We start from the raw sequence: 22,827 nt of genomic DNA, 5'->3' as shown, positions 1-22,827 counted from the left end.
GGAATGACCTCTGTTCCTTGTGGAACAGTAAGCCCAAATCAATCCTTCCTTTTTTGTTTGCTTTCATCAAGGTATTTCATTATAGCTACATAAAAGTAGCAAATATACTGTGTCCACTTAGAGAAGAAAAATGAATGACGCCACAAATGTCCTCGTAGGTGAGGGAAGATAGAAACCCACAAGATCAAGACAATTGTCCAGTCCCAAGGAGGGAACTCAAAGAAATCCACACTGAAATGATGACGATGATGATGAGGACAATGATAAGGATGACGATGACGATGATGACACTGATGAAGATGATGATGATGACGAGGACAGTGATGGCAACAACCAAACTGCTGTGGCAATCTACCTACAAAACACAGAGAGTCTTTGGCAGCACGCTCACCACCTGTGCAGGTCTAATCCGGATGTGGTCTCCTTGCTGAGAGAGGGAATAGAAATGCCTCCACCTCTAACCCAGAACCCATCTCCATTGAGAGACACCCGTAAGAAAAATGTAGTTTTCTCCTTGGAGTCTCTCTGGATATCCAAACACACTTAAGAGTAGGCCCCATGCCGACAAGTAGACAAGTAACACAAAATTAACTAATTGTATTTTTGGAGAGTTTTGTCTCACAATGCTTTGTCTAGGCTTTTAGGTGTTTTGTTTTTGTTTTCTCCCTTACAGATCAGTTCCTTATATGTTACGGTTTCTAGTTTTGCCGCTATGGGTTTTCTGTGTGTGCAAATGAATGTGTCTTGGCATCTGTATGTGTTTCTTGACCATTTTCTTTAGCTTTTATTTTTCCTGTTTGTTTATTTTATCCTATTCTCTTTCTCTTATTTTTATTTTAGCTTATTTTATTATCTTTTTAGATGTCTGTTGCTTTTAATGAGAAAGAGAAAGAAAGGGTGTGGATTTGATGTATGGATGGAGTAGTAAAGAGGATCTGGGAGGAATTGTGGACGGGGAACCATAATTAAAATATACTGTATGAAAAAAACTCTCTCTCTCTCTCTCTCTCTCTCTCTCTCTCTCTCTCTCTCTCCCGTCCTTCCTCTTTCCCTCCCTCCTTCCCTCCCACTTTCTAAGTTACAGTGGAAAAAAGTCCTTGCTGCACACTCATAAAAACTTAAGCTCAGATTCCTAACACCCACATAGCATTTGCGTGGCTGTGTATGCACAGAATTCCAGCACTGTTACTGAGGGAGGCAGGAGGAAGGCTAGGGCTTCAGATTCAGGGAGACATCATGCCTCAAGGAAATAAGGTCAAGAGTAATAGAAAAACATTATCCGCATTTTCGTCTAGCCTCAGCACGCACGTGCGTGTACACACACACACACCTCTACTCTTCCTCCTCTCTTTCCCTTCTTTCCCTCCTTCTCTGTTCCCTCCCCTATCTCACACACATATCTCCTTCCCTCCCTCTTTCTCTCTGTGTCTGTCACACATGCATACATCTGTGTGCGTGCGTGTTTCTCTGTGTGTGTCTGTCTCTCAACACACACACATAAATTGCTGGAAACTTTAAAAAAATCTTTGAAACATGCATAGAAAAATAATTTAAATATACAAGGCAGTAATAGTCCAAATGAATACAGATCTTTCACTTAAAGAAACAGAACAAATTAAAACAAGGAGTTATAGTGGCTAACAGAGCTTGTTGCCCTTCTGGAGAAAAGGAGTTCCCAGGTCACCTCGAGTGGTTCAGGATTCTCTGTAACTCCAGCTCCACCAAATCCAGTGTTCTTTTCTAGCTTCAGTGGGCACGTGCATTCATGTAAACACACACCACGCCACCGTACACACACAAATGATTTTTAAAAATTATTTTCAAAACCAAAAAGATAAAGAAAAATTCCAAGGCAACTAAAGCAAAGTATCGCTATTTTTTTTTTTATTTTTGAAATATCGCCTTATCCAGAGCTTGAGCTCAGGGAGATTACTGGAGTACTGGAGTACTGGAGTGCTGGAGTACTCTCAGTGGTAGAACTCTTACCTAGCATGGAGGAGGCCCTGCATTCCAACCTTCAGAAACATAAACATACAACGACAAAACATGAAAGTAACTAAATTTTTTTATTGCCAACAGTTGTGATCTCCAGCATTTGTTACAGGAAATAAGTTTTCCAAAGGGTAGAGGCAACCCTAAAGGAAATGTGTAACAAAAACATTGGGCGATGAATGAAAAAGTAATGTTGCTCACAAATATAAACAAAAGCACACATCTAGGGGCTGGAGAGATGGTTCATAGTTAAGTATGTTTGCTGCCCTTGCAAAGGATCACAGGAATGTTCTCCAAAGCCACGTCAGGTACCCGACAGCTTCCTGCAACTGCAGCTCCACAGGATCCCACACCATCTTCTGGCTTCTTCAGGCATTTGCACCCAGGTGGCATACACTAACCCAGAGCATATAATACTCACAAAGACAAATTTAAAAAAATTAAATTGAACCCAGGTCTGCTCCTTTTGAGATCATTGAGATATGTTTAATGATTTCAATTTAAGAAATGATATTTCTGGTACACTTTTTAATGTATAGTTCTCCTATCCTGTCTGCTAAACATAGAGAGAAGACAGTGTGGAGACTGAATGAAAGGTGCCTGTATTCCCCCATCACTAGTGAGATAAAATTAGCGAACACGGCTGGTGGCTGTCCTCTATAAACAGTGTGGAATAACCAGCATTATCAAGGTATCAGGGTGGTTATTCAGGTTCCTACTTCCACACAAAGTGGTGGAACACTGATCTTCTGTAGACAGAGATCCGTGTGCATCACAATTCATAGAGTCTTAAACGCAAACTATCCTACTCCAGACACAACCTCTCCACTAAGACTAAAAAAGTGACACAGCCCAGATAAATAATGTCAGAGTAATTGAATGTGCACACACAGGCACGCCTACATGCACAGACAAAGGGACTGTGACCCAAACCTCATGCTGTATACAAAAATTAACCTAGAATAAACCACATGTTCTAAAGAAGGAACATAAGATGAAATGAGTTGTGAACTGGAAGAGCTACCAATACTGCCTTAATGCTGATGTACACTTCTAAAATTATGCTCTATGATGGGGGACACATTCAGAATCAGAAAACATCTTCATATCAGGGCTTTAAAATTTTCGTAAAATTTTGCATCACTAGAGCTGGCTTTCATCTGTACTAATTAAATACAAGACTATGTTACAGGACTAGAAACTTTATGTTCTATCTTGTAAAAAAAAATAGCAAAGGTCTGCCAGGCAGATGCTGGCCTATGCCATGCTTGACAAAGCTGTATCATAATGTTCTTCTTATGGAACTGATAAGGCAGAATTCAACCATAGGCATGTAAAAGTAAAACCAACAAATGCCTTTTAGATGAGGCTACTAAATAAAAAGTCTGAAGTGAAGAAGGGACAGCATGAATTTTCTCTTGAGTAGGCACAGTTTGGTTTGGTTTGTTTAAATCGTCCTTCAAGGATTCCCTTGCTCTATCCACATCTTGACAACAAAATTACATTTCCCCTCGCCAGCCTGATTCTCTAAGTCTCCTCTACTACACTCTGCCCATGAAGCTCTACAGCCATCAACCATGCCTTGCTCAGAAATGAGTGTGCCTGGGAGAGTCAGTGTACCTGCATCTTTCACTTCTAAGCATAGGTGCTGGGACCTCTCCTTCTCTGTGTTTTGAGACCTGAGTGCAAATACATAATTTTCTCTTTCATTCCTTCCTAAGGATCAGGATCCAATCCTGCCACTGTGGCTAAATCCCAGCTGTGTCTCTGTTACACCTGTACTGATCACAAAAGGTCTCAACCAGGATGGAAGAGTACTCAGAGGGATCACCAAGTTATTGCAAGACCTAACTGAGGCTCTTATTTTTTCCCATGGAGCTAGGAAGATAGTTCATCTGGTAAGATGCTTGATTCACAAGCATAAGGATATGAGTTTAGGTCTTATAACTGTATTTTCACATTGAAAAGCTGGCCTTGGCAGGATGGTGCTGTAGTCCCAGGGCTATGGAGGCAGAAGCAGACGGATTCCTCAGCCTTATTTGCCAGCTCGCTTAGAATACGTGCTGAACTCCAAACCAATGAGGGACCCTGTCTCAAAAAGCAAGGCAGATGGCATCTGAGGGACGACAACTGAGGAGACGATCTGGCTTTCACACTCATGTGTACACACAACTTCCCTATGACATGACAGGATGTTTAAGAGAAACAAAAGTCACCTGTAATTCCATAACATGGGTGATGAAGAGAGACCCTTATTCTGTAGTCTGAAAAAAAAAAAAACGCCAGCCTTGAAAAATACCTTAAATGTACACTTTACTAAATGTCATTTCATTTGGAAACTAACACATGACATTTTTTTCTTCCCTTGGCAGTAAAGCACAAAGCCAATATATTTTATGGCCTAAATGAAAAAAGGGAAGTGGAAGGTCGGGTGTTGCTCCTTTAAGATGCTTCCAGAATCAAATACCACTCTCAATAGGGCTGCCAAGTAAGCGCTTATGAAAGGTTAGAACTGCAGCAATAAACCAGCGCATGCGGCCTTTCGCTCTTCTGGTTGTATGGGCTGTTTAATAGCTCGAATTCATCTTCCTCCAGTGTCTATCTTCAGCTATGCAGCAAGGCCATTCTCAGCTTAGCTTTTTCCAGCTTCACTTGTGTGTGTGTGTCCCCACCCTTCTGCCTCCCCTTTTCTACATATTTTACTATACATGGTACATTGTTTCAGAAGGATATTTTTATACAAGCATGTAATGTATTAAGCCCGTGGGCCATGCCTCCATACCTGCTGCCTTCTCTTTCTTTCTTTTCCCTTGCTCTCACTAGTCCCCTTTGTTCTCTAGATGCTTTTGCTTCTTGTTAAAGCTATATACAGCTCTATGGTTTTATTTATCTGTACTAAAAAAAAAAACCCTCTAGGATTTAGCTAATGAAAGGAAACATGCATTATTTTCCTTTCTGAGGCTGGCTTGTATTTGTACCCATTCTCCTGAAAAAGACAGTTTCATTCTTTATTATGGCTCATTACAATTCTACATACAAATACATTGTGCATAGAGCACATTTTCCTCATCTGTTTTCCTGTTTGTGAGGTCTAAGTTTATTCCAGAACTTATCTTTGGTAAATATGGCTACAAATAAACATGGATGTACAAGTACCTGTGATATATATTGTCTACAGACCTTCAAGATAAAAATACCTAGGAGTGGTGTAGCTAAGCCATACATACCGTATCATAATGATATCAGATCTATAAGTGGTTGAGTGAAGAATTTCCATATTTATTTCTATGGGGGCTGGGCTGGTTTGCTTCCCACCAGTATACAAGAGTTCCCTTCCATATGCTTTGAATTTCTCTTTCAGTACTTTTCGTTTGACCTTGATCCTATTGCCAGTCCCCACCCCACTCCTGGCACTCATCAGACTTGCTCTGTAAAGACAAAGACTGAGAGCCAATTCTTAGGGCTTCCTTCCCTCTTCTTGAGGGTGGTGTTTAGAATCTACTTGTAAGACTATCCATTCATTCCCGCAAAGACATTGAGCATCTCCTGGATACTACTATCCTGGACAATGGGAAGAAAATGGTTAGGTCTTCAGGGATCTAGCACAGTGGTACATTCCTGCAACCCCAGGTAACTCATTTGTGTAACCACAGGCATGATGGCTCATAGCTGCAATCCCAGGCATGGTGGCTCATACCTGCAAGCCCAGCACTTGGGAGCCAAAGGTAGGAAGAATTCAAGGTCATGGGCAGTGTGGTCTACAGAGTGAGATTGTCTCTCACATACACTCTTATGCATACAAACATGGGCACACTACAGAATCTTCCCATTTCCTTCAAAAATGGAGAAAACAACAACTTTATCACATAAAGCATTTGCCAGAGTGAATTTGGGAAAGTCCTCAGGGCACATAATAAAAGGGACATCCTATCCTCAGAGAGTTGAAGAATGTAGCCATGTTTTTCTGCTTATGTTTTCCACGGACACAGGGGAATAATAGAAATAAATATTCAGGAGGGAAAAGGGGGAATGAACAGCTCAGGGGGATTATGGACATGAAATAATTGAGTAAAGAAGAAGAGTCAAATGTAAGGGGAAACAGGCTGGAGATCTGCTTGCCCTGTGGAAGCAGGGTCAGATGAAATAAGATGACACAGGATAAATGAATGGGCAAATAGATGTGCAGTTTTCTCGTTTGTAATACATGGTGTCGGAGAGTCCAGTTTTAAGAACAATTGTGAATCACTTTTAAGGAAAGCAACAAAAGATTAGCAACACAAAACTCGATAAATCAAATCAATGGGAGGCAATGTGCATTTTTCAGCTTGGCTGTCTTTATAATTATTATAAATTCCTCAGGAAGCACATAGAACTCCCTGTAAACACAGGTCTCATGGGAGCTTGGGTGAACAGCATGCTTTCCCTTAGTGCATTCTGGGTTGATGAACTGGACTGACATGTGTGTACTCAAGATTTTGGTATACTGCCACCAGGACAGTGCTAATGAGGAGGCCGTAGCTGTAGGTGAACACTGTGCTTCCCCAAAAGATGTCTCTGAGAAGGAGGGGGTGGAAAAAGCCAAATGATGTAAAAGAAGGTCATGGAAAGGTGTCTTACGGGCAGCTCACAACAAGCACACAGCAGCTCTGGTTGCTTACATAGTGCTTGCACAAGATCGAGACTCTAAATAGACGGGAGAGGGGCTAATGAGAACTTGCTCCATTCTGAAGATCTAAGGTAGCCAAAGGCTGTTGGACAAGACCTGTGGGATCTCCACACCCATGAGCACAAACGTGAAGACAAGAGTCCTCATTACCTTGAGGCAGGTTCCCTCATTAAAGCTGGAACCAGGTAAGAGCCTGCAATCCTCCATCAGCAATCCCCCATCATCTCCGTCCTCCACACTGCTAGGGCGATCCTCCATCAGCAATCCCCTGTCATCTCCATCCTCCACAACCCTAGGGCGATCCTCCATCAGCAATCCCTCATCATCTCCGTTCTCTACACTGCTAGGGTGATCCTCTATCAGCAATCCCTGTGATCTCCGTCCTCTACACTGTTAGGGTGATCCTCTATTAGCAATCCCCCATCATCTCCATCTTCCAGAACCCTAGGGCGATCCTCCATCAGCAATCCCCCATCATCTCCGTCCTCCACACTGCTAGGGCGATCCTCCATCAGCAATCCCCCATCATCTCTATCCTCTACACTTCTAGGGTGATCCCCCATCAGCAATCCCCCAACATCTCCGTCCTCCACACTGCTAGGGCAATACTCCATCAGCAATCCCCTGTCACCTCCATCCTCCACAACCCTAGGGCGATCCCCCATCAGCAATCCCCCATCATCTCTATCCTCTACACTTCTAGGGTGATCCCCCATCAGCAATCCCCCAACATCTCCGTCCTCCACACTGCTAGGGCAATACTCCATCAGCAATCCCCTGTCACCTCCATCCTCCACAACCCTAGGGCGATCCTCTATCAGCAATCCCTCATCATCTCCGTTCTCTACACTGCTAGGGTGATCCTCTATCAGCAATCCCCGTGATCTCTGTCCTCTACACTGCTAGGGTGATCCTCTATCAGCAATCCCCGTGATCTCCGTCCTCTACACTGTTAGGGTGATCCTCTATTAGCAATCCCCCATCATCTCCATCCTCCAGAACCCTAGGGTGATCCTCTATCAGCAATTCCCCATCATCTCCATCCTCCACACAGCTAGGGCAATCCTCCATCAACAATCCCCTGACATTGTTTTCCACACTGCTAGGGTTACAGGCGCATGACTGGTCACACCTAGCTTGTGTGTGAGTGATAGGAGTAGAACCCAGGTCCAGATGCTTGCACAGCACACTGCCTTACCTGTGTGTCATCTCTCCAGCCCCCGTGAATTTCCTTTTGTATGAAAATACAGTTATCTATATCAAGTTAAAATCAAAATAAAGGAGATTCGTTTTCTTCTGTCTGACTTCTGAGGAATTAGGTGGAAAAATTTAAATACCCAAGTTTATGAAGATCCAAAACCACAAAGTAATAGCCATCATTGGTTGCAACCAAATCATTGCTTTAGAACTTACATTCAACTGTAGTGTGTCTTCTGACTAGAGGAAGACAGGATTGTTTATGTCTGGTGAGCAAACTGAGATTCCATCATCTTTAATGAAGACTATTTATTTTTGTTTTTAGGACAGAAAGTTTTTAACAGTAGCCAATGCTTAGCATTCAGGACAGAGAGTAAGAAATAATCAATTAAAAAGAAATGAAAACACAAAGTGACAACAATGAGTCAAGCCAACCAACATTAATTAGCTCAATTCTGGCTCATAAAGTACCAGTGGAGAAAATGCCTTGAGATAACAATGTGGGGAAGGGACACAGTTCAGCTCCTTTCTTGTTTTCATTTAGCAAAGAGGAAAACTCGAACCTGATACTGTGGTTAGGAAAATAGTGCCCAGGAGAAAAAAAAAAAGTAAAACTTAAATGCTAGGTGAGGTACTGAAAGGCAGAACACAGTAGTAAGCCCTCCACAGTCCTCTCAAACCACCCTTGATGCACATGGTACCCGAAAGTTCTTGACACTGTAATGTTTGTGTTACTTACATCAACAGGGAAGTAGCATACTTAGACATCTTGGGTCATTCTTAATTCCGAATTTTAAGTCACCAAATGGTGTCAAGTACACTTTATGTTATTAAAGGGACACTAGATGTCAGGATGCCCACAGAATTCAAAAGACCTTTGGGTTTTAAGAACATTTTATTTGGACCAATTATTTTGGTTATGTTTCCTCTGTCGCGCACTTATTTGCTAAGTAGTTTCACAGTTAAACATCTCAGGTGTAAAATAAATCTGTCTGGGAAAAAGATGAAACAGATAACCCTAAGTGGAAGGTAGTTTCTTCAAGTGACTAGTAATGAGGGTCTGATTTACCTCTGTATCCACCAGCCAACACCCTTCACTTAAGCAGGGAAATCAACTCTTGCAGTTCTGAATTTTAGGCTGCATTCCGGTCTGGGAAGAAAAGTGCAGCTCCAGGCTGGTCTGAGCTGTAAACACCTTCAGGAGCGAAGCCAGAGAATGTCTCTGCATCAGATCACTTTCAAGGTGAGGGAAACATATTGCCTATTATTTATCCCAATAATAAACTAGCACCCCAGGCATATTTTTATTCTGCAGATTTAATAAGGTATTTTGGTGAACCGAGGCAGAGGAGGGTTGGAACGAGCACTTGTCATCACGACAAAGGTGATTTCTGTTTATTTAGGTGGTAGACACAATTGCCTTTCCTTTCCCTGATAATCAAGAGCTATAATTGCCCCTCTAAGCTTTACCCCTGCCATTTGCCCAGTCCAGCCATATTCAAACCATTCTCGTGAAAACCTCCTGCAGAACTAAAGGGCTTTGGCAGGTTTCCCTGGACCAGTCTCCCGGGACCATCATTACCCCACAGCCAGAGAGCAGCGCTCATGTAGCATGAATATCACAATTCATATTTCCCATCATGCTTCCTGCCCACTTTTAGAGCTGGGAAAGAGTCAGGTTGGACAGGTGGGCTATTTGCATATCATTTACATGTATCTACAATGGTAGAATGTAGGTTCTCTAGACACTTTTACGTTAAGATGCATTAACTGGGCTAGTTTTTTGTTTGCTTGTTTTTTTTTTTTTGTTGTTGTTGTTTCTTTCTCATTGGAGGTTACAGTGCTCTAGTGGTAATTGTTATCAGAGTTAATAATTGTATAATCTGCTTCCCAATTAAATAAATTCACCCTAGAACCTCAGGCCATGGCTTCTGTAGGCAAACATCTTGATCATATAAATGAGCAGACATGTACCAAACATCTTAAGTGGTCAGAATCAAACACTTAAAAATAGTCTCAGATTGCAATCTCAAAACCACTGGTTTGTGAATGAGGGACTAAAACCCTGGCCTGGGCTTTGTCTTATTCCTCAAAATGTCATCACAGAGTTTGAATTAGCTCATATTCACCAAATTGTTAAAATTATAAAGAACATAACCATCAAAGTCCATGGTTAACAGAATATATTCTATTAATGTCTTTGCAATTCAAGAAAGTAGCCGTGTGCAGCTGTGACGTCATCATTAATCATCAATTTGGTACAATCTGCGATTACCTGGGAGGAGAGTCTCAGCAAAGGGCTTTTCCAGCACTGAGGTAGCATGCGGGCATATCTGTGAGGGATCCTGGATCTTTTAATTCAACTAATTTTTGTGAGACCACTGTTGGCGGTCTCATTCCCTAGGCAAAGAGATCCCCATCTATTTAAGGTGAAGAAATCCATCCGAGCACAAGCTTGCAAGGAATCAAGGCATCGAACAAGCATACATTCACTCTCCTCTGCTCTTCACTGTGGATCTAATGTGGCTAGCTGTTAGAAGTGCCTTGATTTCCCCTACAACGAGGGGCTAAAATTGGGAACTGTGAGTTGAAATAAACCCAGTTATCACCCGTCGCTTTCTATCAGATTGTTTATCCCAGCAACAGAAATCAAATCAGAACAGCCTTCCTTCTGCTTCTGCCACGGTTTGTTCTTCCCACAGAGGTACTGGGATGTGGGAGGAATCAAACACTTTGCAAAGTCGTGAATACACTAGAGTGCTGTGAGCTAGCATGTTAACTGTCTGTGCCTGTGCACCAGAATAAATGGAAGCAGAAAGGAATTATGTCTCTGCTACTGTGCTGCCATGAGGAAAGAATGAACAGTGTCCCCCCAGACTAGCTCTCCAGACAGGGATGGAGGGACATGAGTGACATTCTACTCTAAGGCCCTGAAGTGGGCATCTGATGACTAACTTTCTGAACTATGTTGCCTTCAGCACCTGAAGAAATCTTTTACATCTTAGAGAGGTCTTCCTCGACCTCCAGGGCATTACAGAACGCCATGTTTGGGCTTGATTGTGAAGCCCAGGAAGCTTAAGGAGTACCGTGTTTCCAATTCTCCACTCCATTATATAAATGGAATGATGGTGTGTGTGTGTGTGTGTGTGTGTGTGTGTGTGTGGTGTGTGTGTGTGTATGTGGTGTGTGTGTGTGTATGTGTGGTGTGTGTGTGTGCGTGTGTGTACTTAGCTACACATGTATATTTTCTTTCTGCAGGGGCACCTAAAGATGAACAGTTCATGAATCTTTAAACCCCAAGCATAAGAAACATTTGCTGGAAGAATGAGGATATCAAAAGTTCCAAACTAACGAGGAAGCATTTCTGTACTTTGCAGGCGACTTACTTGAGGAATCTGGGTCAACTGGCTGTTTGCTTTGTCATCGCCAGTATTAATTAGACACTGGAAGTAATGACGGAGCTCGGAGAGCTCTTCAGATCTAAAATAATAATAATAATAAACCAACAGAGTGGAGTTTTACCTTCAGAAAGAAAATATTTTCATGAGGAGTGCTGTGAAAGGCACTGAGAGCAGGGAAACCTTGCAATTAAATCCTGCAAATGTGCTCTTGAAATAATCCCAGGGGAAGCCTTATCTGTACTTAATATTCAAATAAATATTCTTTTGTGTGCTGTGCATTCGATAGGATGCATTTTATTTAATTTAAGTGAAGAACGTAATCAGTATGGTGAGGAATAACCACAAGGAGCAGGAGAGCCCTTCAGCTGGGATACATGGCCTGCTAGACTGCAGAGTGGGTGATGGTGGGTGATGGGGCAGAGGGAGGTGGCAGGATCATAAGCACAGGTTATTATGGGAGTGTCCCAGTGGACCTTCATGGACCTTCATCCTCAGAGTGAGACTGTACATCAGTCGCATGGCCATGTCTTGAAGTTCATTAGTTATGGAAAGTCCCTGACCCAACTCCAGAGCAGTGGCATGAGAATGGGTTCTGGGGTCCCCTGTCCCCACTGAATCATGTACATGCTAAACTAGAGAAAAGGCAGCATGAGGTGAGTTTGCCCAGAGTCCAGGGTATCTGTCTTCTCCTGTCCTACATCAGAGAGAGGCCACTGATAGTCTTGATCACGTGTACTCAATGAAACACCACCAAAAGGAGTAGAGAGGGTTTCCCCAAGCATATCTCAGACAGGAATCCTGTTGTATCGCCATTTGCTCTGAAAAGAAACATCCCTTCCTTGAAGGAAGGAGAGACACTCACTACTTACCAGGCCCAGAAAACTGAGAAAGCCACAAGATTCATAGGGTCCCTCCGGAAGGTTCTACAAACTGTAACAACAGTGAGAACAAGGCAAAGGGAGACTCTCTCCCATGGAGCAAATTGGTCAGGGAATCCCAGAGATACACTTCCACGGGTTCTCAGCATGCTAGGGCAGACATTCAGGCAATGAAGCCATTTTTGAGTCTTCTAAGGTCCTACTGATAACCCTGATAAACTCATTGGTTCACCAAGGTACACTTGGATAGGATTGTGCTTTTGGTCTGTTGTCAGTACCCTATCTCAGTTAAAGAAAGAAAAAGAAAGAAAGAAAGAAAGAAAGAAAGAAAGAAGTTGTACCTATCACATATCTCCCTGGAATAAAGTTCATAACAAAGCCCTGGGGCTCCCTGGGCCGAGCCACCCGTTCCTTTCTGTTCATGCTTCAGTGCTCCCTGGGGATGAGTCTTCTATCCCGCTGGAGGCCAGCAGGGGCACAGTGCAGGAAACAGTAGGTCAGCCTCCTACACATCCCCAGAATCTTGCCCAGTGGATGTTGTTACTTACCCTTCCTTCTTCTTCAGGACCATGCCAGTGCTGCCTGGGTAGCATCTACTTCACTGCATTGGCTCCTCACAGAGACCTTATGTGAGGGTATCACCACCCTAATTATCTCATCTCACAGGCCAGAGAATTAAGCCCTACAAGCTCAACTAGAAACCCAGAGAACAGTGAGGAGAGACACGCAGACTCTTCCAAACCCAAGGCTGCACAATAGGGGGAGTACAAACAATGGCATGGAGGGTCCTTCACATATCACATGCTTCTCTTCAGTCCAGCTGTTCAGTGCACAGCTGTCCTTGCTCTCTTAGCAGGGTGATGTTCCCCCTTCACTCAACCTAAACCCCAAAACAACTTCTCCTTTTCTTACAATTTTATCTGTCACAGTTCTTTCTCAGACACTGTGAAAGACACGCTCACAGATACTGTGTCTTCAGTATCATCTACAGTATTACCTATGATCCCCTGTGTCCTCATGTTCAAGATAAATGAACTTCAACATTTTAGAATAAATGCAGGGCTGTCGTCTGCAATCAACTTCTCCAGGCTGTCAAGACCTATTGACTCCACTTCCCATGCCTTCTGTCTCCCTTTCCTACACTAGTCCCGACCTGGGGATAACAGGAGAGGACTGGCCTCATTCTTTTGACATCTGAAAGACAGGAAAGTGAGCTGTCTGTGTGGTTGATATTGTTGTCAAATGGAACTCCACACAAATTTAGCATTACTGCTGAGAAATGCATTATCTCCCAAATGGAAGAAGGTCTCATAGCAGCCTGGAAAAGAATCCTTCCTGAAAGGCAAAGATGCTCTCTCAGCCTCCACAGTTTGAGAACATAACTGTTATGCATGTTAGCCACACAGCTATGCCATAGGTATAGAGATGTCTGCTTTCCACCATAATGCTCAATGAGATACATTAATCTCATGTCTACACTAATCTGTGGTTTCAGAACAATGATTATCAAATCTAGGTAAAGTAGTGATTAGTGATAAAACTTCATTTTCACCAATCACAAGGCCTTGCTCATGCTAAGCAAGTGCTCTTCCTCTGAGCTACACCACCAGCACGTGAACGTTATTTTGGTGGCTTCATCAATGCTACTACAAAAGTGTCTTCCAGTCCAACCAAACATGATTATTCTGGACAAGTAGAGAGAATCCAAAAATAATGAAAGTCTTAAGTTTCTGGCAGCACTCGGGAGGCAGAGTCAAGCAGATCTCTGTGAGTTCAAAGCCACTCTGGTCTGAATAGCAAGTTCCAGCTATATGAAATTATTACTTACAAAGTTCATATTGGAGAAATACACAAGGAAGTTATAAAAAATGCACACACAAAATTCTAGTCTTCTCAGCGAGTTTATAATTTTGTGGTGGGCTGCATGCATAGCTATCCATGGCTACATGTGCACACTGGACACCAAGTGATGCAACATGGTCATTACCTTTCTCCTGTCCATCCCAGCAGGCTATCAATATATCTGAGGTTCTAATTGGTCTAAGTTTTTCTAACCTTCGTGTTAGAAGTAACCAGATTAGTTCACTTGGTGATGGCTTGCAGACAGTGTATGGCTATGTGCAGACATTTGGCGGATAGAGAACCATGGCTTAGATCACAGACTTGGCCCCATAGCAAGGAAATGAGTAGAGAGGAGGGTTCACTCTCAGAATTGACCAGTGTTAGCGCATTCTCTCACAGGACTTCTTCAGGAGGCCAGCTCTGTTTGTCACAAAGTTTTGTATGGTATGACACAACTTTTCCATTATCACATCACCAAGCAAAGCATCCCTAGAAGGCTTTTAGTGGACCATATTGTGATAATTCACACCTGTTCAATATTTTCAAAGAAACTCAATGATACAAGTTTGGGAATTGTCTACAAACAGGAGTCCAAATCCTGTTTCATGGGATTTAAAAAGAGGGCTTCTTATTGTGATCGAACAGAGTCCATGATCAAGTGTCAACAGGAAAACACATCCATCCCATCCAACTCCTGGCCTCCGCAGAGACAGAGCAATTTTGCTACAGCCCATTTATACTCAGGTGGAGCCCGGACACTGCCAGTTTGATTAGAAAATGGCTTACAGGTAGAGCAAGCCCTTCTATTAGGGGAGAACTGCACTAATGAATCTTGGAAATGGAAGCGTCTAGCCATCCTTTTTCAGATCTGTAAGCCAATTATTATATTGGATCTTGACTTCCAATATTTCTGCAGGTTCTGGGGCAGTGAAGCCCTGCCAAGGAACAGCAGACACAAAGGCATTTCTCAGGATTGACTCTCCTTTCCCCAGCTGCCTCCATTCCTTGCCTTCCCCTCCCCCTCCCCTATGCCTGCTTCCTTATACCTTATCTCCTCCTTTCTCTCTGGCTTTTCTTTTTCCTTCCTTCCCCCTCTCTCCCTCCTTACATTTTTCTCCTTTTCTCTCTTGTCTCTTTTCTCCTTATCCACCTCTTTCTCCTTATCCCCCTTTCCCCTTCCTTCTCCCTCCCTCCATTTATTGCTTCCTCTCCCTCCCCTCTTTCTCCCTCCCTTCTTCTCCCTTCTCCCCCACCTTCTCCCTGCTTTATTGATTGTTCTTTTCCTTCTTATCTCCTTACTCCTTTCCCTTCCTTTCTCTTTCCTTCAAATCTCCTGCCTGTGTTTTGTGCTTTCTCCTCCCTCTCTTCCTTCATCCCTTTCCTTTTCTCCCTTCTCTCCACTTGCTTTCACTGATATGAAAAGCCCAATGTTATGCTGCAGAGGTTAAGGTTAGGAAGTCCAATTGGATGACTCCCATCTCTTCACTTCCATGTACGCGTGTCCCCTGCATCTTTGGAAAGGTCAGCCCACTAGCTAACTTTCAGGATTAAGCTCTGTGCCTTTCTACATCACGACATGGTAAATCCACATATAGTGATCTGAGTCAACAACAACAACAAAAAACTCTAAGCCTGGAGACGATAGAAGTTATAAGAGCAGTTTGGAGCAAACCTGACATCTGCCTCCCTGGTTTGAATCCTCAGCTGAGCCTCCTGTTGGGCTCTAAGCAGCTGGCTTGGCTGGTATATGCTTCTGGTATGTGATCAGAAAATCAGGGAGAGGGTGTAAATGAAGGCATATCATAGAGTTTTTACTACGTATGTGTGAGTTTACGCCTCAAAAGCTTTTTCATCAGTTCCTGGCCCTAAGTCATTATTATATAATGCTTGCTAAATAAAACAAATGCAATTAGTGAATCCAGAGACTTGACTTGTCCTCTCTAGCCAATTGCTTATTTATTTGCTGAGCAAAAATTTGAGTGGTGTGTGTGTGTGTGTGTGTGTGTGTGTGTGTGTGTGTGTGCATGGTGTGCCTGAGAGTACAGTAAGATACAGTTCCCACCTTCAGGAAACACTCACTCTCACACCCAAACAGGGAGCCTGTTCTCAGCACTGTAAGGTCGGCGGAGCTCTGAGAACAGAAGTTTGTGAAGTGGAAACAGCATCCTGCTTCCTCTAGGCTTCCGCAGGAAAACCCTGATGAGGAGAAAATGGAACAACCTGGAGGTTGTGGCTGCTAAGCTACACATGAGCTCAGCTCCTTCAGAGAGACTCACTCCCGACCCCGGGGGTGATAATATCAGCATCAGAGGAAATCTAGCAGCTCGGGCCCTCACAGCCTTCCCCGGAGACAGCACACACCCTTATCATAGGAAAGGCACTGTTCCTGCACAATCAGGAGACACCACAAACTGTCAGTAAGAAACAGAGCAACAGGGGCCAAGCATGAGATATCTCTGACTCTGGGGCACAGGTGGAACTGTGCTTGGTGGCAGCCAGAATGTGCAGCGTGAATATTGGGAGAAGAAAGAGTTGGTGCTGGCCTCACTAGCTGCGGGATGCAGGGATAACATGTCTGTTTGATGGGTCAGGCTGGCACTGCCGAGGGACTGGAGCCTCTCTTCCTCCATCTCTGCACATGAAGACCACAGCTGCAGAGACAGGGAAGGAGAGAAGCCTGGAATGCTGTTACCAGAGGTGTCAATTTGTATACATAAAAGAGCAAGTGACAGAAGCAGAGGGAGGCAAGTCTGTCTAGACTTCTGATTTGGAAACATAAGACTCACCCTACACCGTCCTTTTCCCACTGAGTGGCACCATTTCAAGAAGTCACTTAAATCTCTCTGTGAAACAACTTTGTAGAACAAGGGCACTCAAGTTAATCTACTAATTAAACACTTTAAGACAGCCTAGTAGCCATGCTCAGACAACGAAGCTGCAAGGCTGTGGAGTGGCAGTGGCTGGGGTAGGGCGCCAGGGTTCTCTACCTCCTGAGATGCCGCAAGGGCTTCCTGCTGACTCTTCTGCTTTGAACTCTGGCCACAGCCTGTGAACAGCAGGCACCCCTAGTCTGCACACAGCAGTTGTGTCCGCTCTCCTATTTCCCCTTCTCTCCTTGCACTGCCCCCAGAATCCGACTCAAAGCCCAGCTGACCCAGAGGCTGGAGCTTGCACCTGCGCTCCTTTAATCAGGCTCTCTTCCGCATCTAGGAGAAAGCGCCCCATTGTTTCCAGGTGTTGAAAAAGCACTGGAAGAATCCAGAGCCCTTTTTCAAATGGGTCACTTTTCAGCTGAGATTTGTGAATCCCAGGCCCAGGGCGGCAGCAGGACATGGCTGCTGCAGTTTGAATCCCTGCATCGCCATCTGCTGGTCAATTTTTCTTAGTACTGATGATCCTTAGCCACCTGCGCTGGAGCCCAGCTGCGAGGTCCAGAGGGTTAGACCACCTGCTCCTGAGGACAAGCTTCTCCAGGCCACCCGCCCACCCTTCAGGCCGGCACCACATACGTATGCTCACAATCTACGACCACGTGCCATTTCTTCTCAACTGCGACTTTGGATAAGAGAACACTGTGAGCCCCACTCCTTGCGAAGGGTCTGTTTTCATGTGACCCTGTGACCCTCACTGCCCACCTTCCCGACCCCCGTTGGCCTATTTCCTTGTCTACAAAACAAGAAGTAAAAGGAGGTGATTCTAAGTGTGTTTCCAATTCTGGCTTTCTGAGAACTGGAAGACCCCCGAGCCCCTGCAAACGTCATTCTGACTGAAGACCGGCATGAATTGCAAGAGATAGTCATGATCTTAGCCCAAATGGGCCTCACAGAATGGCCAGCAAAGAGATGCTATGGGCTTAGTGGCTGGGGAAGCGCTACTTCCATGCACACGGCAGGGATGAGCAGCCAAGCTGTAAGCTCTGCACACATCAGACACAGAAACAGTGGAGCATCCAGTCAATCAGCCAATCCTCTACAAACTAGCTTGTGCCAGATGAGCAAGGATCTCCCAACATCTGCAGGAAGTTTTGCACGAGGGTCTATAATTACTGCCTATTATTAAAAAGTGAGTGAGAGAGGAGCTACGGATTATAAATTCATGGTAGATTATGTTTTAATGTTCCCAAACAGAATAATAATTGCTAAAACTGCTTTGGGTATCAAGCTTCATTGCACTGAACTGCACTCCAAGAATTACTATTATTATTATTATTTTAAAATCGCTTATGGTAGTAGGACGGCATGGTGTTACTATGGTAGCCTCTGTCAAACCACTGTGCCCCACATGCATAGATGACCAGGGCAGGACATGAGCACCAACGCTGTAAATTAAGGTACGATTTGTAAATGCTTCATTAATATTTATTAAATGATGATTAGATGCTCTTGCAATCTTTAATAAGATATTATAAAGCATGTCATTAAAATGCATTAACAGCACATTCTTAGTGAGCCACGCCATAGCCTGCTGTTAGGAGATGCCCAGTTTTACAATTTTCCTCCTAACTCTTTTCCTAAGATATGATGATCATGAAGATAGAGAAACTGAAGTGGCTATCCGATCAAAACGTTTCCCCCAGGAGGGTGATGGATGGCCCCCCATTTAGAAGTCAGAATCAAGAGTCTTCCACACTTCCAATTCAGTTTCCAGATTCCCCAACTTTTATCCTGATGAAAAATCTACAGTGTGAATATGATAAAAATGAACTGTTTGACATTCTCAAAGAATTAACAAAATGTTATTTAAAAATAAAAACTAACTTCCCCACTAGTTTCTATATAGTTTTCCACCTCTGCTAACAACTATATGGTGGAAGCCAGTTTTCTTCCATCCACCCAAAGATCCCGGGAATCAAACTCGGGTGCTTATGCTTGGTAACAAGCACCTTTACCCTCTGAACCATCTCTCCAGCCAAGGGAGCAGTAAGCACACGCCCAAGGCTTTCTTGTCTCATTTTATTTATTTACCCATCTTTCTCTCCTGCTTTCCTTCACTAGATATGAGCGCCAGAAAGTACCAGGAATAATGCTACTCCCCAGCAAATACAACTTGTCTTTTTGTTGCTGTTTTTGTTTTGAATAGGAGCGTCACTGGAATAACATTGAGTAAGAACTGGTTCCTGTACCCTGGAAGATCTGGGCTATAAAGAAATGGAAGCACAACATTTGAATTTGGTCTCCTTGAGCTCGCAAGAGGAGAGGTGGTGGAAAGAAAGGGAAACCTGCTGATGTCAGACAGACGGGGGTTTGAACCCATCACTAACACCTCCAGGGAAATGGCCCTAGACAAGTTCTCTCACCCCTCTCGCTTCTTGGGCTCACTGTCTCTAAAGCAGACAAAATTGTCCTCCCTGGGGAACTGAAAACTGCCAATAGAAAGGCTCCAGGTGGATGACGGGAACATGGCAAATGCTCAGTAGATGGTAGCACTTGTGTTAATTTATCCCTGTATCGTATTATCTATAAGTGCTGGGGTAAATATAATGCTGGCTCTTAATTCCATCTGTTCAAATAATCAGAAGATAATACCTTCCGGTGGAAAGTATCAGATATGCTCACAGGATTGTATAACATTTTCAGCTTTCTCAGAAATCACTCCTGGCTTGCTGACACCTGTCTGCACTGATGTCAGCCTGCATGAATTGTTACAGAGGGTATCCAAAGGACCTTTGCTTGCCTGAAAATTAGTCATTCACTGGAGTTCCTGGAGATTAGAGAAAGGTCTACTGGTGTCCTTTGACTCCCTCTTGAACCTCGGTAGAATTCAGTACTATCTTCCCACTTTTTTCATTGGCTCCAATAGCAGAGGCAGGACCTCAGAGCCCAGTGGCCTCCCCCTTCTTTGAAACTAGAAGCCCTTTCTGAATTCTCTACAACCACACAGAGGTGTTCTGCTGACCTCAGAGAACCTGCCTCCATGTCTCTGCATGGCAGAATCCCTGGGCAACACATAACCAAGGTGGTTTGTGTTCTTTCAAGAGATCTGGGTTGAAATCTTCCCTTTGCCTCCAAGTAGCTATGAAACATAGACAATGATAGGTTCTTCCAAACACCATGCTGTTCTCACTTAAAAAGAAATATGGATAAGAGACGGTACCTTGATGTTATAAAGATAGCAAGGGTCTTAGCTACTGTTCTATTGCTGCAAAGAGACACCATGGTCAATGCAACTCATAAAAGAAATTGGCTAGTTAAGGGCTTGGTTAAACTTCCAGAGGTTTGGTCCGTTATCATCACAGCAGGGGGTGTGGTGGCACACATGGTACCGAAGCAGTAGCTCGGAGCTACATCCTGGTTGGCAGGCAGAGAGAAAATCTGGACCTGGCATGGGCTTTTGAAACCCCAAAGCCCATTCATAAGACATGCTTCCTTCAACAAGGCCACACTTCCGAATCCATCTAATCTTATCAAAAAGTTCCATTCCCTAGTGACTAAGCTTTCAAATATATGAACCTATGGAGGTCATTATTATTCAAACAAACCACAACATATAATTTAAGTCAGCAATTTCACAATATGCATAAATTATATTACAAATTCACATATGCTATCTCATTATTTTATCATATTGGAAGCTGACTAGTGTTTCCTTCATGTAAGAGCTATATACATGCATTTGCAACTTTCAAGGTAGCTTTTAATGAACTATTGGCATATTCATTATTTGTATCAAGTCTGCACTATTTGGTCAAAGCAATCTATCCATGTTAAAAAAAAAAAAACAGAGTATGGTCACATGTCTCCACCACAGGAGAACAAACTGACCTAGCATCTGAATATTTGATACTAATCATACAAAAAGGTAGTCAACATTTTCTTTGGCTTGACTTTAGACTCAATATGCTTTAATCCAAGAAGAGTGGATCAACATATTCAAGGAACAGGATTGAGGACTGGAAGAAAGGGCAGGGGGTAGAGAGATGTCAGCACCTGACTATTGGCTTGTATCCATTATTTTAGGCTGCATGTCTCTCTCTGCCTCCAAGTGCTGGGAACATGCAAAAGATGGATGGAGTCTTGAGGGTCCAAGTACCTACAGCAGCAGAATGGCAAGGTAGGTTTGGGTTGTCTCAGTAGATGACATTTGGAAATGGACCTTGAGGCCAAAGCAAGACAATTTGGGTAGTCATTAAGAGATAAGCGATGAAAGCAATGCATGTTGGGAAAGAAGAGAAATTTCCGTGGAAGCTACGTGAGGTGAAAACAGTACCGCTCCCCAGTCAGACTTGCATTTACTCCTTTATTCAGCAAATATGCCGCCCTCTGTGTGGTTCACGCTGCCAATTAGTGATGATGAAAGTGGGCTTGTAGCTCGGAGTGAGAAACTGTTCCCCTTCCTCTCCCACATCCTTTCATAAGGGAACCATATGGCAGATTCCCGTTTCATCCATTAGATTTCTGCTCGCTTACCCTTCGTCTTGACTGCCTTATCTTTCATCAGATTGCATAAAACAATTTCCATGGTTCTCTTTTACTTTATTTTCTTTTTCATATGCTGCTTATTTTGAAACAATTATAGAATTATAGAAGAGAAGGCAAAGTAGCACAGGGAGTCCCATGTGCCCTACCCTTGGCCTGAGAGTGGACAGCTTGTGGGAAATAGTATCTTGTGTGGAGGAAGCTGCTGAAACAAGATGCAGATGGCCCATCTACCTGGCCGAGAAGGCACCCTGGGGGCTTCTGGGAAGAGGCAAGTTTTTTTTTTTTTAATTTTAGAAGCCTAGAACGGAGGGATGGAATAGCTGTTCCAGGGTGACAGAAAAAGATGCTGGAGATGAGACATTAGATAGCACAGGGAATACCTCAGGAGAGAGGGGAAGATCAGTGGGTCACTACACTGTGGTCTGGAAGCTGGAAAGATTTCACTTGGAGGTTCAGGAGCAATGATGTCAGGGCTGAAAGAAGGAGAACACTCTCTTTGTGGGGATGACCAGAAGCAAGCTTTCAACTCAGGCTTCTTATAGGAAAGAAAGATTCTACTTGCAATGTTAGGAAGTCCTCAAATAGGGAGACTCTCGAATGAGAGTCATTTGGAGAGGATGTCCCTCTTTTTTGTCTCTTCTAGAATTTGAATACGTGGCTTCGTCTATACTAGGCAAGAGCTCTAACACGCAACTTCAGTCATATCCTCAGCCTTCTTTGTAATTTATACTTGGGACAGAATCTCATTAAATTGTTTAGAGTGTATTGGAATTCCCTCTGTAGCCATGACCAGCCTTGTATTTGCAATCCTTCTGCCTCATCTATCTGAGAATCTAAGGCTACCACTCTGTGCAACGGACTTGTTCTTTCTTAAGCTAGACTTGGGGGAAAACAAAAAACAGCAACAACAACAAAAAAAAACCAAACAAACATAAAAAACCACCAAAACACAGCTGGAGAAAATTGAGGAAGGGCTGGAGACTCATTTCCAGGTGGGATTTGTTTCAGAAAACCCTGATACTCCAACAAATGAGTCAGCTTCAGCCCCACGCAGGCAGGCTCTGAGAACTTGGAAGGCCTGCTTTTAAATGTACAGAAAGGCCTCCAGCTTGGATCTCTGGACCATCTTCTCCCGGGTATGTGGACCGCACCTGGAGGGGAAGGGGGCACATCTCATTCCTACCTCACAGGCAGCTGGTAAGCATCCAGTCTCAGTTAATTTGTTTTGCTCTTTCCTTGCCATGCCACCAAGAATCTGGTTCAAAATAAATAAATAATAAAGACCAAGAGTGTTTAAAAAGCTGAGAGCATATGAAATTGGTTGGGAAAAGTGGTGGGGAGAAATAGGAGAGGGATTGGAAAAGAGCGAACAAAGGGGGTGGATTTGATGGAAATACACTATATATGCGTATGAAATTACCAGACAATGGAAA

The 22,827-nt window shown here is 43.5% G+C and overlaps 1 protein-coding gene across 20 annotated transcripts in view; it reads right to left on the bottom strand.

Moving 5' to 3' along the window:
* The window catches only part of Rbfox1 (RNA binding fox-1 homolog 1), a 2,144,901-nt gene that overhangs the window by 592,174 nt on the left and 1,529,900 nt on the right, over window positions 1–22,827 (bottom strand). The window contains exon 1 of one of the 20 annotated variants that reach the window (XM_041676164.1): window positions 4,209–4,258. The exons of the other annotated variants lie outside the window; for them this stretch is intronic. Coding sequence (XP_041532098.1) covers window positions 4,209–4,220 — 12 coding nt within the window. The 5' untranslated portion in view covers window positions 4,221–4,258. Of the gene's footprint in view, window positions 1–4,208; window positions 4,259–22,827 lie in introns of those variants that run through there. 20 annotated transcript variants of the gene reach the window in all.

Source organism: Microtus oregoni, unplaced genomic scaffold, assembly GCF_018167655.1.
Source record: "Microtus oregoni isolate MIOR12 unplaced genomic scaffold, Mior012 000027F_ref0000203, whole genome shotgun sequence".
In the NCBI taxonomy this organism is placed as follows: Eukaryota; Metazoa; Chordata; class Mammalia; order Rodentia; family Cricetidae; genus Microtus; species Microtus oregoni.
This window is presented reverse-complemented; position numbering and strand designations above follow the sequence as displayed.